Source organism: Otolemur garnettii, unplaced genomic scaffold (genome assembly GCF_000181295.1).
Source record: "Otolemur garnettii isolate 467f Iridium unplaced genomic scaffold, OtoGar3 scaffold00017, whole genome shotgun sequence".
NCBI classification, from domain to species: Eukaryota; Metazoa; Chordata; class Mammalia; order Primates; family Galagidae; genus Otolemur; species Otolemur garnettii.
In genome coordinates this window covers 7,374,120-7,389,019 of record NW_003852412.1, presented here as the reverse complement: position 1 = coordinate 7,389,019, position 14,900 = coordinate 7,374,120, and the positions used below count along the sequence as shown (strand labels likewise).

The window sequence follows — 14,900 nt, the reverse complement described above, 5'->3', positions numbered from 1 at the left end:
AAAAAAAAAAAAAAAGAAAGAAATCTGTGTTCTGAGGGCCGGGTACAATGGCTCACGCCTGTAACCCTAACACTCTGGGAGGCCAAGGCAGGTGGACTGCCTGAATTCACAGGCTTGAGACCAGCCTGAGCCAGGGCAAGACCTCATCTCTAAAAATGGCCGAGTGTTGTAGCAGGTGCCTGTAGTTCCAGCTACTTGGGAGGCTGAGGCAAGAGAATCACTTATGCCCAAGAGTTTGAGGTTGCTGTGAGCTATGATGTCATAGCACTGTACTGAGGGTGACAAAGTAAGACTCTATCTCAAAAAAAAAAAAAAATCTGCGTTCTGATTAAGAAGTTCTTGAAAAAAGAAGCTATTTATTTGGGAAATTCATATATCACAACAGTGTATTTAAGGATTTTCAGTGAAGGAATGGGGTTCATTTGTTTAATATAATACAGTAATATTAACATAGTAACAGTAATACAATATATTTTAGGAAAAAGTACTTAGCTACTCCATCTCAGGTCTTCACTTCGAAAAATAGGAAAATTTATCCTAATAGAGATTATGATGCATAAGATGTCTGCCTGAAGAGGTACTAACACCCAAACATACATACATACCCCAGATGATTACAACCCATTTGTCAGTTCCTCCTATTTAGGGATTCCTTAATTTACTGAGGTCAAAAAATGTAGTGAGTCAAACTCTGGTCACCATTTTCTTTCTTTCTTTCTTTTTTTTTTTTTTTTTTTTTGAGATAAGGTCTCTTGCACCCAATCTGACGTACACTGATGCATGCTCATAACTCACCTCAACCCTGAACTCATGGGCTCAAGTGCTCTTTCTGCCTCTGCCTCCCAAATAGCTAGGGCTACAAGGGCACACAACCACATCAGGCTAATTTCTATTTTACTTTTTGTAGAGATGGGGTCTTACTAAGTTGCCCAGGCTGATCTCTAACTCCTGGCCTCAAGTAATCTTCCTGCCTCAGTCTCCCAAAGAGCTAGGATTACAGGGATGAGCCTCGCCACCATTTTCTTTAATACAATTTCACAAACCTATTAACACAAATATGTACTGACCACGAACTTTTTCTTCAGTACAAACTAAGCAAAAATTTTAATACTCCACATTGATACATATATCCTTATAGTATACACATGCTTTTTAAAAAAAACTTCAGAGTTACTATGTCTAACAAAGAATCCAGGTTTTACTATCATCATATCAAACCTACTATATAACCTTGATAGATGACAGTCTATTAAATATATACATATTTCACAAATATGTGGAAAAATACAGTATGAGTTAATGTACAGAAGCTCACTTCTAGACCCATCTGGCTTCAGTATCTTTATCTGCACAAAATACAGTAGAACCTCTCTAAGTTGACCATCCAAGGGACTGTAACAAACTGGTCAACATACATAGGTGGTCAACATAAGAACCTATAGGCCTATAGTAGTATGTACATGTGATCCATGTACACTCTATGAAAATTAGGTCAACTTGGCTCGGCGCCTATAGCTCAACCGGCTAGGGCGCCAGCCACGTACACCTAAGGTGGCGGGTTCGAATCCCCAGCCTGGACCCGCCAAACAACAATGACGGCTGCAACCAAAAAATAGCTGGGCGTTGTGGCGGGCGCCTGTGGTCCCAGCTACTTGGGAGGCGGAGGCAGGAGACTCGCTTGAGCCCAGGAGTTGGAGGTTGCTGTGAGCTGTAATGCCACGGCACTCTACCCAGGGGGACAGCTTGAGGCTCTATTTAAAAAAAAAAAAAGAAAATTAGGTCAACTTAATGAGTTGATCAAAGTATGGAAGTGGTCAATTATGGAGGTTCTGTTACACTAGAATTCTGGGAAAATTGGGGGAAGACCACTCTTGAAACTAACAATCATAACGCATTATAATTCTGCTTAGCCAGTATTTTTCTTTTTTAGTGAAAGTACCCCCACATGGCTCTATAACTTTTATAGTAGCTACCAGCATTTTTAGATGTTTTCTAATTCAAAGAAAAGTAAAACAAGAAATATTTATGAATTGTACATCTATTTTATCATCTTAGACCGTGAGAAGGTACATTCCTATTGTTTTCAAATATTTTTTCCTTAACATATGCCATTAACTCAAGCAAGGACAACCTACTTTTCCTTGGCTAATTACAAAAACATAAAAGTACAAGTAACTTGACAATAAGCCTTTAATAACAAAATTATGCCTGAAAGTGTCTTGTGATCTTCAATGTTTTATTAAAAACTGCAACAGGGGAGGCCAAGGCAGGTAGATTGCCTGACCTCATGAGTTCAAGACCAGCCTAAGCCAGAGCAAGACCTCGTCTCTAAAAATAGCCAGGTGTGACGGCTGGGTGCCTGTGGCTCAAAAGGCTAAGGCACCAGCCACATACACCTGAGCTGCTGGGTTCGAATCCAGCCTGGGCCCGCCAAACAAGAATGACGGCTGCAACCAAAAAATAGCCAGGCGTTGTGGTGGGCACCTATAATCCCAGCTACTTGGGAGGTGGAGGCAGGAGACCCACTTGAGCCCATGAGTTGGAGGCTGCTGTAAGCTGTGACTCCACGGCACTCTACCCAGGGTGACAGCTTGAGGCTCTGTCTCAAAAAAAAAATAGCCAGGTGTTGTGATGGTGCCCGTAGTCCCAGCTATTTGGGAGACTGAGGCAAGAGAATGGCTTGAGTCCAAGAGTTTGAGGTTGCTGTAAGCTAAGATGACAGGGCCGCTGTACCAAGGACAACAACAAATAAAAACAAACAGCACTGCAACTATTCCTGCCCTTTGATCCAGCAATTCCAATTTTAAAATCTAAACCACAAAAATGCATATACAAAGATAAATGTGAAGGCGGGGCGCAGTGGCTCATGCCTATACTCCTGGCACTCTGTGAGGCTAAGGCAGGTGGATTGCTTAAGCCCACAAATTCCAGACCAGCCTAAGCAAGGGCAAGACCCCGTCTCTAAAAAATAGCCAGGTGTTGTAGCAGGCACCTGTAGTCCCAGCTATTTGGGAGGCTGAGGCAAGTGGATCACTTGAACCCAAAAGTTTGAGGTTGCCATGAGCTAAGTCACCACAGCAATCAACCAAAGGTGACAAAATGAGACTCTGCCTCAAAAAAAAAAAAAAAAAAGGACAAATATGGAAGAATATTTACTACAGTACTGTTTATAATAGTGAAAAATCAGAAACAACTCAAAACATCTATAACAATTAGTGGTTAAATACAGTATATCCTATGATGAAAAACAGTGTTTTTAAAAGACTATTGCTATTTAAGAAAATGCAGATTTGTAAGTACTAATATAAAAAGTCTGCACAAATCTATTGTCAGTTGGAAAAAAAGATGCAATTATTTAAAACAGCCAAAAATAACCTAATATTGGAAACAATCTAAATGTCTTATCAACAGGTGAACAGACAAAATGAAATACATTATATAATAGAACACAATTCAGCAATAAAAAGGAACAAACTACTGGCACATGCTCCCTCATGGATGAGCCTCGTAAATATTTTGCTAAGTGAAAGAAGCCAAAAACAATAGGCCACATATTATATAATTCCATTTATATAAAATATCCATTACAGGCAAATCTACAGAGAAAGAAAAAGGATTAGTGGTTTCCCATGGCTGAAAATAGGAAAGAGCATTTACTGTAAAGGAGCATAGAGACCAAAAAGAAACTCCTATCCAAATGGCTAGATTTTAAGAGTATTTATTCATTAATGAAAAGCTAATTTGCAGCTGATTAACTCATCAGTTTGATCAACACTTGTGAGTTAAGTAAATAAATACCCCAAGAAATAATTTGTACATAGATGTTAATGTCAGCATTACTCATAATAGCCAAAAGGTGGAAACAGCCCAAATGTCCATCAACTGACAAATGGAAAAACAAAACGGAAAACAGAATATTAGTTGGCCATAAAAAGGAATGAAGTACTGATACATTCTACAACATTGATGAACCCTGAAAACACTATGCTAAGTAAAAGATGCAGGTCACAAAAGACCATATACTAATAATACATGATTCCATTCATATTAAAGTTCAGAATAGGGAAATCTATAGAGACAGAAAGTTGATTAATGGTTGCTTTAGTGGATGGGAGTAAGATAAGGGGTGAATGATAAAGGATATGAGGATTTCTTTTTGAAGTGATGAAAATGTTCTAAAATTGACTGTGATGACGGTTGCACATATCTGTGAATATTACCAGAAACCACTGAACTATACACTTTAAATGAGTAAATTCCCTAATGTGTAAAATATATCTCAATTAAGATGTTTTAAAACGGAAACAATATTTTTAATGTGTTTTCTCTTCTAGGTTCCTGTGTTAAGTATTTGCCAAACTTCTGCATAGATACAGCTATAGTTAGAAGTGTTGAGCTTACCTTTGTTTTCTTTTTTTGGGCTTACCTTCTTTTTTTTTTTTTTCTCACTATGTCACCCTCAGGAGAGTGCCAGGGCACCATAGCTCACAGCAACCTCCAACTCTTGGGCTTAAGCTATTCTCTTGCCTCAGCTTCCCAAGTAGCTGGTACTACAGGCACCCGCCACAACACCTGGCTATTGTTTTGTTGCATTGCTGTTTAGCTGGCCGGGGCTGGGTTCAAACCCACCAGCCTTGGTGTATGTGGCTGGCACCATAACCACTGAGGTATGGGCACTAAAGCAGGGCTTCCCTTCTTTAATCAATAAATTCTTGTAAAGAAATTATCATTAACTAACAAAATAGCTATTAACACCATTACTGGTCCAAGGAAGATAGTTAATTACAGTGAAAGTTTACACTTAGATGAGATCTTTTATCTGCTGATCTCAAAGCATTTTACAAAGAGATAGCATTCTCACTTAATGTCTACTGACTGTGACTTGTGCAAATAAAATCTTGTTACAGTCCATTACAAACATAGTGTTTAAAAATCTTTGTAATAACTTCAAATATGAAGTTGAAAAAGTTTTAACATTCTTGGAAATGTAAGTCCAAAATCATTAAAGGTCCTTTAAAGAACACAAATTTCCTAGTGTCCATACTTTCTTCTTAGTATTCTAAGATGACTGTAGTTAACAGTTTGATGTATTATCTGTCCAGATTCCTTTTTCCACAAATATAGTACCATGTTACTTTTTTTTCTTGAAACAGGGTTTCACTGTGGTGCCCAGACAGGCCTTGATCTCCTAGACTAGTTTTCTACCTGTGGGTCGCGACACTGTATTAAAAGGCTGTGGCATTAGGAAGGCTGAGAACCACTGTCCTAGACTCAAGCCATCCTCCCTTCTTAGCCTCCTGGGCAGCTGGAATTACAAGTTCATGCCACCGCAACCAGCGTGGTGTTCGTTTTTAATATGAAAACGAGATCATTTTAAGTATTCTGTTTTAAACCTAAATTACCAATTAAACTGAATTGAGCTAAAAGATAATTAAGTTATAAGGTCATCAAGTCATTAAAAAGTTTGTTTTTTTTCCAGTATAATACAAAATACATAAGTGATGCATCCTTAAAATTTCAAAGCAAAAAGTTTAAACAAATCATTAAACATATTTCTAAAGTCCAAAGAAATTTTTTTCTGGTTGATTTAACATAATTTTATATTTAAATATATATATATGTAAAAAACAATCTAACATAGTCCCACTTAAAGAAAAACATGCAATAGTATGAAATTTCTTCAATGAACTCTTTAAGGGCAATAATAAAGACTAAAATTACAAAACCTGGATAGTATTCCCTTTTTTTTAATTTTTTTTTTTTGAAACAGCGTCTCACTTTGTCGCCCTCAGTAGGGTGCCATGGCATCATAGCTCACAGCAACCTCTGACTCCTGGATTCAAGTGATTCTCTTGCCTCAGCCTCCCAAGTAGCTGGTACTACAGGCGGCCACCACAACACCCGGCTATTTTTTGGTTGTAGCTATTATCATTGTTGTTTGGTTTATGGGCAGCACCTGTGGCTCAAAGGAGTAGGGTGCCGGCCCCATATACCAGAGGTGGCGGGTTCAAACCCGGCCCAGGCCAAAAACTGGAAAAAAAAAAAAAAAAAAAAAAAGAAAGTGGTTTTTACCAAGTCCCCTTTTTAGTTTTTTAAAAAGCTTTCAGAGAAAGGAAGGGTCAGGAAGTGCTGTCCTACAAACAACAATAACATGCCTTACCTTCCTTTCAACTCTAAACCACTTCAAAAATAAATAAATATCAATTCCCATCCTGTCTACATTTTCCTTTTACTCTAATTTTTACTGGCACTTATACTGCATAACCATGGGCAAGGCACTGCAAAATATAACATTAACATGTGTTTGATACGGTTTCACTTTATCCTGCCTTTTCTGAAAAATACCATAATACATAATTAATTTTGAAGATTTTTTTTCTTTGAAGAATAGACCCTCTAGATGTGAAAAACCTATAGAGTTTTTTTGATGGGAATTCAACAAATATGCAAAGAAAGCTCTCCAATGCCATTTTTGCGCTGAATAATGCTAGAAAGAAGAGGATAAAATATAGGCATGCTTCATTTTATTGCATATCACTTTATTACACTTTGAAGATACTATTTTTTTTTTTTTACTAATTGTAGGTCTGTGATAATCCTGTGTACAACAAGTCTATCAGTGCCATTTTTCCAACAGCATGCATTCACTTCATGTCTCTCTGTCAGCCTTTATGGCAAGAATTTTTTTTTTAAGTTAGGGTATGTGCATTTAGACACAACGCTACTGCATACTTAATACAAGTTGCAGTGTAAATAGTATAGTATAAACAAAACTTTTAGATTCTATAGGAAACAAACAAACAAAAAATTATATGACTCAATTTTTTGCAGTGACCTGAAACCAAACCCCTAACATCCCGAGTATGTCTGTATGTGCAAACTGTTTTTCTACAAGTGAACAGGATGTTTCTTCTAGTCAACATCCTTAAAAACAGAAGAAATACATTCCTAGACACCCAGTGGATACCTGAAACCACAGATAGTATGGGACCCTCCATGCATTTTTTCAATCTGATAACCAAGATGGCTACTAAGTGACGAACAGGACAGGAACATATCCATCATAGATGCATAGGAGAAAGGATGATTCACATCCCAGGTGGGACAGTAAGAGATTTCTTCATGCTCACAATGGTGTGCAATTTAAAACTTATGAATTTGTTTATTTCTTGAATTTTCCATTTATTAAGATTACAGTTGGCCTTATGTAACTGAAACCACAAAAAGTAAAGCTGTGGAGAAGGGGGGGACTACAGCATATTGGAATTTTTTTTTTTTTTAAGACAGAGCCTCAACCTGTCCCTCTGGGTAGAGTGCTATGGCTTCACTGCTCACAGCAACCTCCAACTCCTAGGCTCAAGCGAGTCTCCTGTCTCAGCCTCCCAAGTAGCTGGGACTACAGGCGCCCGCCACAACGCCTGGCCATTTTTTGGTTGCAGCCATCATTGTTGTTTGGCGGGTCCGGGCTGGGGATTCGAACCCGCCACCTTAGGTGTATGTGGCTGGCGCCTTAGCCGCTTGAGCCACAGGTGCCGAGCCGAGGTGGTGGGTTCAAATCCAGCCCTTGCTAAAAACTGTGCAAACAAACAAACAAAAAAAACAGTAATTGCCTTTCGGAGATCTTGATGACTAGAGAAAAAGAGGGAGATTTTATACTCTGTTTCTTTTTGTATTTTTTTAATATTGAATTACAAAGTTTACAAATCTCTTAATTAATATATAAACATTATATATGTATACATGTATATATAGTTTTGATCTATCATCTGAATCCTAAGCATATATCCCAAACCACAATATTTAGAAATACAAAGCCTGTATCTGGGTTTCTATGGTCACCTCAAATAATCTTCTAAAAATATATACTTTTAAATATTCATATGGATAAATAGCCCCAAAGAATGCATATATATGTGTTAGTCTCTCATCTAGGATACTAAATTCAGATTAGATAATCAAGCAAAAATATAAAATGTTTTGCATTCTAAAGTCCTATTAATAGCAATCCAGGTTTTTAAAATACATTTTAATCCTCCCTGCTTATCCATGTGATGATGGATCAAATTTTAGATATATAACAAGCATTCCAATTTAATCTAAAATTAAAATATGACAAAACAAACAAAATTAACAAATGAGATGAGTCTTCAATACAGGTTAAACAATAAAAGAAATAAGGAACAACTTAAGGATAAAAATACCTAAGATAATTATTGTTTGTTCATTTTTGATGAGCTGACCAGAAGTAACCTCTGGAAAAGTTACCTAACTAAAAATGTCAGTTCACTACAATGTGATATATGCTAAAGAATACCACTTTGATGTGTGTGGGTAAATGCTTCATATCTTTTTTTTCCTTTTTTTTTCTTTTTTTTTTTGTATTTTTTGCAGTTTTTGGCCTGGGCTGGGTTTGAAATTGCCACCTCTGGCATATGGGGCTGGTGCCCTACTCCTTTGAGCCACATGGGCCGCCCCTTATTTTTTCTTTTTGTTGTTGTTGTTGTTGTTTTTATTTTTTTTTTTTGGCTTCGTATCTTATAAAGATGGGAACTACTATATAAAAAGGTTTATGGGCGGCACCTGTGGCTCAAAGGAGTAGGGAACCAGCCCCATATGCCAGAGGTGGCAAGTTCAAACCCAGCCCCAGCCAAAAACTACAAAAAAATAAAATAAAATAAAATAAAATGAGATTTATAAGGTATGCAACTCAAATAGGTTTTGCTCATTTTTATCCCTTACAAAGTTATTATCTATGAAATACACTCCTTTAATTTCTTTTACTGCTGAATTAAATATTCTGGGTTTATATAAAAATATAAAGACATTTTAATTACTATAGTACAACATTACTACAGATAATCTCAAGAATTTTTTCTTTTTTTTGAGACAGAGCCTCAAGCTGTCACCCTGGGTAGAGTGCTGTGGTATCACAGCTCACAGCAACCTCCAACTCCTGGGCTCAAGCAACTCTCCTCCCTCAGCCTCCCAAGTAGCTGGGACCACAGGCGCCCACCACAACGCCCGACTATTTTTTGGTTGCAGCCGTCATTGTTGTTTGGCAGGCCCGGGCTGGATTCAAACCTGCCACCTTAGGTGTACATGGCTGGCGCCTTAGCCACTTGAGCCACAGGCGCCGAGCCAATCTCAAGAATATTATAAACCAATACTCAACTCTTCCTTTGAGAAAGATGCAGAGTAGAAAAAGACTTCTTCAGAATAATATTAGTCAATACCTTTAAAAAGTTACATAATCTAGCTCAGCGCCTTAGCTCAAGTGGCTAAGGCGCCAGACACATACACCAGAGCTAGAGGGTTCAAATCCAGCCCGGGCCTGCCAAATAATGACAACTACAACCAAAAAATAGCCAGGCATTGTAGCGGGCATCTGTAGTCCCAGCTACTTGGGAGGCTAAGGCAAGAGAATTGCTTAAGCCCAGGAGTTGGAGGTTGCTGTGAGCTGTGATGTCACAGCACTCTACCCAGGGTGACAGCTTAAGGCTCTGTTTAAAAAAAATAAAAAATAAAAAACAAATAAAATTTACATGATCTTCCAAAGAGCTAACAGTGTTTCGTTTTGTTTTCATATTAAAGGCAAAGGAGGCCTGGCACAGTGGCTCACGCCTGTTATCTTAGCATCTGGGAAGCTGAGGCAAGTGGACTGCCTAAGCTTAGGAGTTCAAGATTCGCCTGAGCCAGAGAGAGACCCTGTCTCTAAAAAATAGCTGGGCATTGTGGCAGGCGCCTGTCGTCCCAGCTACTCAGGAAGCTGAGGCAAAAGAATCGCTTGAGCCCAAGAGTTTGAGTTTGCTGAGAGCTATGACACAGCACTCAATTCCAGGGTGACTGAGTGAGACTCTGTCTCAAAAACATATAAATAAATAAAGATAATGGTGTAGATTTCTTCTATCAAAATTATTTTTGCTATCCAATTTTAATAGAAAACAAAAACATTTTCAGTTTTATTATCAATCTATACTTTGTGGCAAAATGTGACTTATCAGCAACAAAACACCTTTTGTGCAGAAAGTTCTGAGTATATTTTTTTTCTTAAAAGTACATTAAGTAAATGAATTTTTGACTTAGCATATAGTTCTAATTGAGAAAAAAACTATAGTAAAGGTTTGCTTTTAAATATGTGGGGAAAAACAATAGGTTGTTTGGTTAGAAATCTAAAATTTCAAAGGTTCCCATACCTTACTTTGACAAGTATATTTTATTTCTTTAATTGATGAACAAATAATTGTATAATTATCATGTACAACATGATGTTTTGAATTTTGACAAATTTTATTTCCTTTTCACAGTACCACTTTAAAAATTAGGGGGAATGGGTGGCACCCGTAGCTCAGTGAGCAGGGCACCAGCCACATACCCAGAGGCTGGTGGGTTCAAACCCAGCCCAAGCCAGCTAAACAACAATGATAACAACTGCAGCCAAAAAATAGCTGAGTGTTGTGACAGGCGCCCTTAGTCCCACCTACTTGGGAGGCTGAGGCAAGAGAATCACCTAAGCCCAAGAGCTGGAGGTTGCTGTGAGCTGTGACCCTACAGCACTCTACAGAGGGTGACATAATAAGACTCTGCTTCAAAACAAACAAACAAACAAAAAAATTAGGGAGAAAATGATATTAACATTGTAAGTTCTTTATTTTAAGGAATTATTTTATAAATGATTCTGAAATATATAAATGTTTAGGTTTTAAATAGAAAGCAATCAAATGCTCAAAAGTTGTTTATTTAGTTAGTTTCTAGATTTCCCTAGCTTGTACTCACTTCGGCAGCACATATACTAGACTTTCCTTGTTCATCTAGCTTCCTCTAGAGCTTTTAAAGCTCCCATTGCAGCTTTCAGCCCATTTCCAGGCTGAGAAATAAAATAAAATGTAGCCAGTACCATACTCTCTGTTCTATCATATTGGCTGTCATTATTTTACTGTTTGCTCTCAGTAGTGGAAGTGAACTCAAAGGCTGAAACATAAATTAGATTTGGGGTTCTCTCTAGATTTTGGATATCTAAATTTACTTCCATTCCTCTGTCAACAAGGACAAATACATAAAAATGTGTATAAAAATATTCAGAGTAGCATTATTTATATTAGGCTAAAATATCAGACAGGAATATGTTCAAACCTCAATTAACAGAAAAAGAAACATAACTTTAAAATGTTAAGATACAATTTGGAATTAAGTTAGTAAACTTAAACATTCATGCATCAAAACTTGCAAAACATTTATAAGAACCTCAATTTTATTTATTTATTTACTTACTTTGAGACAGAGCCTCACTTTGTCACCCTCACTAAAGTACTGTAGCATCACAGCTCACAGCAACCTCAAACACTTGGGCTCAAGTGATCCCCTAGCCTCAGCCTCCCTAGTAGCTGCTACACACCTGGCTATTTTTAGAGAGGGGGGTCTCACTTTGGCTTAGTCTGGTCTCCAACTCATGAACTCAAGCCTCAGCCTCCCTAGTAGCCTACCACACACCTGGCTATTTTTAGAGATTAGGTCTTGCTTTGGCTTAGTCTGGTCTCCAACTCATGAACTCAATCGCTCCACCCGCCTCAGCCTCCCAAAGTGCTAGGATGCTAGGATTATAGGCATGAGCCACCTCGCCCAGCTCCAAGAACCTCAATTTTAAAATAATCTTTGTAAAAGTGTAGGGTTTTGTTTTGAGATAGGGTCTTGCTTTGTTACCCAAACTAGAATGCAACTTACTGTAGCCTTGAATTTCCTGCGATCAAGTGATCCTCCCACCTCAGCCTATTAGTGTGCGTCAACCTACCCAGAATTTGTTTTCTTTTTCTTTTTTTTTTTTGAGACAGGAGCCTCAAGCTGTCCCCCTGGGTAGAGTGCCATGGCATTTCAGCTCACAGCAACCTCCAACTCCTGGGCTCAAGCGAGTCTCCTGCCTCAGCCTCCCAAGTAGCTGGGACCACAGGCACCTACCACAACGCCCCACTATTTTTTTGGTTGCAGCCGTCGTTGTTTGGTGGGCCTGGGCTGAATTCAAACCTGCCACCTTGGATGTATGTGGCTGGCGCCTTAGCCACTTGAGCCACAGGCGCCAAGCCTGTTTTATTTTTCATAGAGAAAATTATGTTTCACTTATTTCTTAGGCTGGTCTTGAACTCCTGGCCTCAAGCAATCCTCCCACCTCAGCTTTCCGAAGTGCTAAGATTACGGTGTAAGTAAACCACTACAATGGGCCTTAAAAAAGTTTTTATAAATTGCCATTGTAAAATATAATGCCTAAAACTGACAAGCTAATCCTAAAATTCATATGGAAACACAAGGTACTCAGAATAGTCAAAATAATACTGAAAAGGAAGAAAAATATAGTGGACTCACATTTCCTGATTCCAAACTAACTATACCAAGCTATAGTAATGAAAACAGTATGGTACTGGCTGTCATAAGGCTAGACAATGGAATAGAACTGTAAATCCAGAAATAAACCCATACATCTCTGGTAAGTTGATATTCAACAATGGTGCCATAATTCTCACCCTCCCTGTACTATTATACTTTTTATAATAAAAAAGATAGATAACAACAATTATTGGTGAGCATGTGGAGAAACTAGAACCCTCAGACACTGCTGGTGTTATAAAATGCTGCAGTCACTTTGAAAAGCCTGACAGCTCCTCAAGATTAAAACACAGAGCTACCATAATTCCTTTCCCAAAAGAAACGAAAACATATGTTCATACAAAACTTATGCAAAAATGTTCATGGCAGTATTATTCACAATAACTAAAAAGTGAAAACAACCAAATGTCCATTACTGATGAATGGACAAAACAACAAATGGAATATTATTTAGCCATACAAAGGAGTTGAACAGATACATGTTACATCAGGCTAAGTGAAAGCAGCCAGTCACAACAATCTATTTTTTAGGATATGTCCAGACTAGCAAAATCTATAGAGGCATAAAGTAGATTAGCTGCGTAGGGCTGGGGCAGCGGGTAAATGGGAAATGACTGCTAAAGGGTACAGGGATTCTTTCTGGGATGATGAAATTGTTCTAAAATTGACTGTAGTGCTTGCTTGTACAACTCTATGAACAATCCCTTAAATTACACACTTCAAATGAGTTTACTGTGAATGTGAATTGTATCTCAATAAAGCTGTTTTTAAAAAACACCCTACCATCTATTATATATGTTGCATGTGGAAAACTAGAGACAGTCAAGATATACAAATATGAACTGATGTGATTACTACGAATTACAATTAAGAGTTCAAGTTACATGATTAACGGAAAGACAGCCCCCCCCTTTAAATATTTCTAAATCTCAACTAAAATGGGATTGTAGTACTTGCAACTGTCAGGACACAAAAATGGGATTCACCCAAGCTACCTGAGTAAACATGTTACTTTCCTGTACATGGCTGAACTGTACTTCCCATTACAACAAACAATAACTGCAGAAAAACACTCCACAAGGAGACTTAAATTCTCAAAGAAGGATCTAACATTAAGAGAAGGGGTGTGGAAAGAATGAGGAAGGGGAGGAACACAGAGGACTACGGGGAAGTCTCCGTGAATTTAAGCCCAAGGAGTTCGGTTACATTAAATTTAACTTTTACACGCTTTGTGAACAGGCCCAGAGGCAAAGTCCTGGGCTCAGACCCACGAGCCGAGCTGCGAGGCTGAGAGGAAGTGCTTATCCAGCCCAACGCCGCACAGGATTTCGTGTGGAAATGGAGGGGAGCGAAGGACGCGGATGGGGGCCAGCGGCGTGGGACGGCGGCGAGCCCCCTGTGCCCGGCGCTGCCCGGAGCGCGCAGCGGGAGGTGGCCCGTCGCGGGCCCGTGCTCCGAGTCCGAGCCGCCGCGCACGCCCCGCGCTCAGCGCGCCTGGCGCCCGGCGCCGCCGGTGGGGCTGGGTCGGGTCTCCCGCCCCATCCGGCGCTTTGTCCCAGCCCCGGCGGCCCGCGGCCCCTCCGCTACACTGCTGCGGGCTCCCGGGCCGCGCTGACAGCCCCCGCCCCCAGGAGGGCTGCGAGCCCGGAGCCCCCAAGGGCCCGCGCAGCGACCGATCGCCCGCCGGACTTCAGCCAGGCGGGACGCAGTAGGCGGCGGGAGGTCCGAGGACGCTCGCCCTGCCCGTGGAGCCGCCGCCGCCGCCGCCTGAAGCGCACGCAGGCCGAGGTCAGACGCCGAAAGCCCCGAACTCCGAAACTCACTATTTCCAGCATCCTTCGCTTACCCAAAAATTCTCAACGAAATACGCCATGACCATCGTGCCGCCGCCGCGCCGGGTTCCGTGTCCGCGCCCGCCCGCCGCTGTGTAAACACGGCCCGGCCCCCACGGCGCCCCCGCCTTTCGCCGCCGCCGCCGCCGCCTTCCCAGAGACCGGCCCGCACCCTCCAGGGCGCATGCGCCACCTAGCGGCTGCCGCCGCGGGGCGAACACATAGACGCCGGGGCCTCGGTGCGCGCATGCGCCCCGCTTCCCATTCCCGGGTTTTGGTCACCATCTCCCTACCCCGGGTGCGGCTACCCTGAGTGTTCTGTTAGGAATGGTGGAGAACCGGGTCGCTGAGTTACCCGGGAGACTGGCTACGCCGTTTGCGCTACGACGGGCACTTGCCCAGGGACAGAGGGAAGATTCCAGCGGCGGTGGGGTCGGCAGGCAGACTGCCCACTCGCTTCCTCCTCACGAGACTCGCTTCCCCGGCCTTCGAGGATGTCGAAGGGACCCGAGTCTGAGCAAGCTGGGATGGAGGAAACCTGGCCGCTAGCCACCCGGCGGAGACGCTGAGAAACCTGTGGTCAGCGGGTGCCTTCACTTCACAGGGAACTAAGAACCAAAACAAAACATTCCGAGGCCGGAAAGGGAGGAAACGCCCAGTGTCGCCTGGGAGCCCCGGGGCTGCGAGTGACCCCTG

General features: G+C 40.8%; 1 protein-coding gene across 2 annotated transcripts in view; it reads right to left on the bottom strand.

Annotated features, from left to right (window-relative positions):
* FCHO2 (FCH domain only 2) overlaps nt 1–14,343 on the bottom strand; it is a 135,879-nt gene extending 121,536 nt beyond the window's left edge. For both annotated transcript variants that reach the window (XM_003785902.2, XM_023510920.1), the window contains exon 1: nt 14,219–14,343. In XM_003785902.2, the coding sequence (XP_003785950.1) occupies nt 14,219–14,251 (33 nt within the window). In that variant the 5' untranslated portion in view covers nt 14,252–14,343. The remainder of the gene's footprint in view (nt 1–14,218) is intronic.
* Between the last annotated feature and the right edge of the window lie 557 nt (nt 14,344–14,900).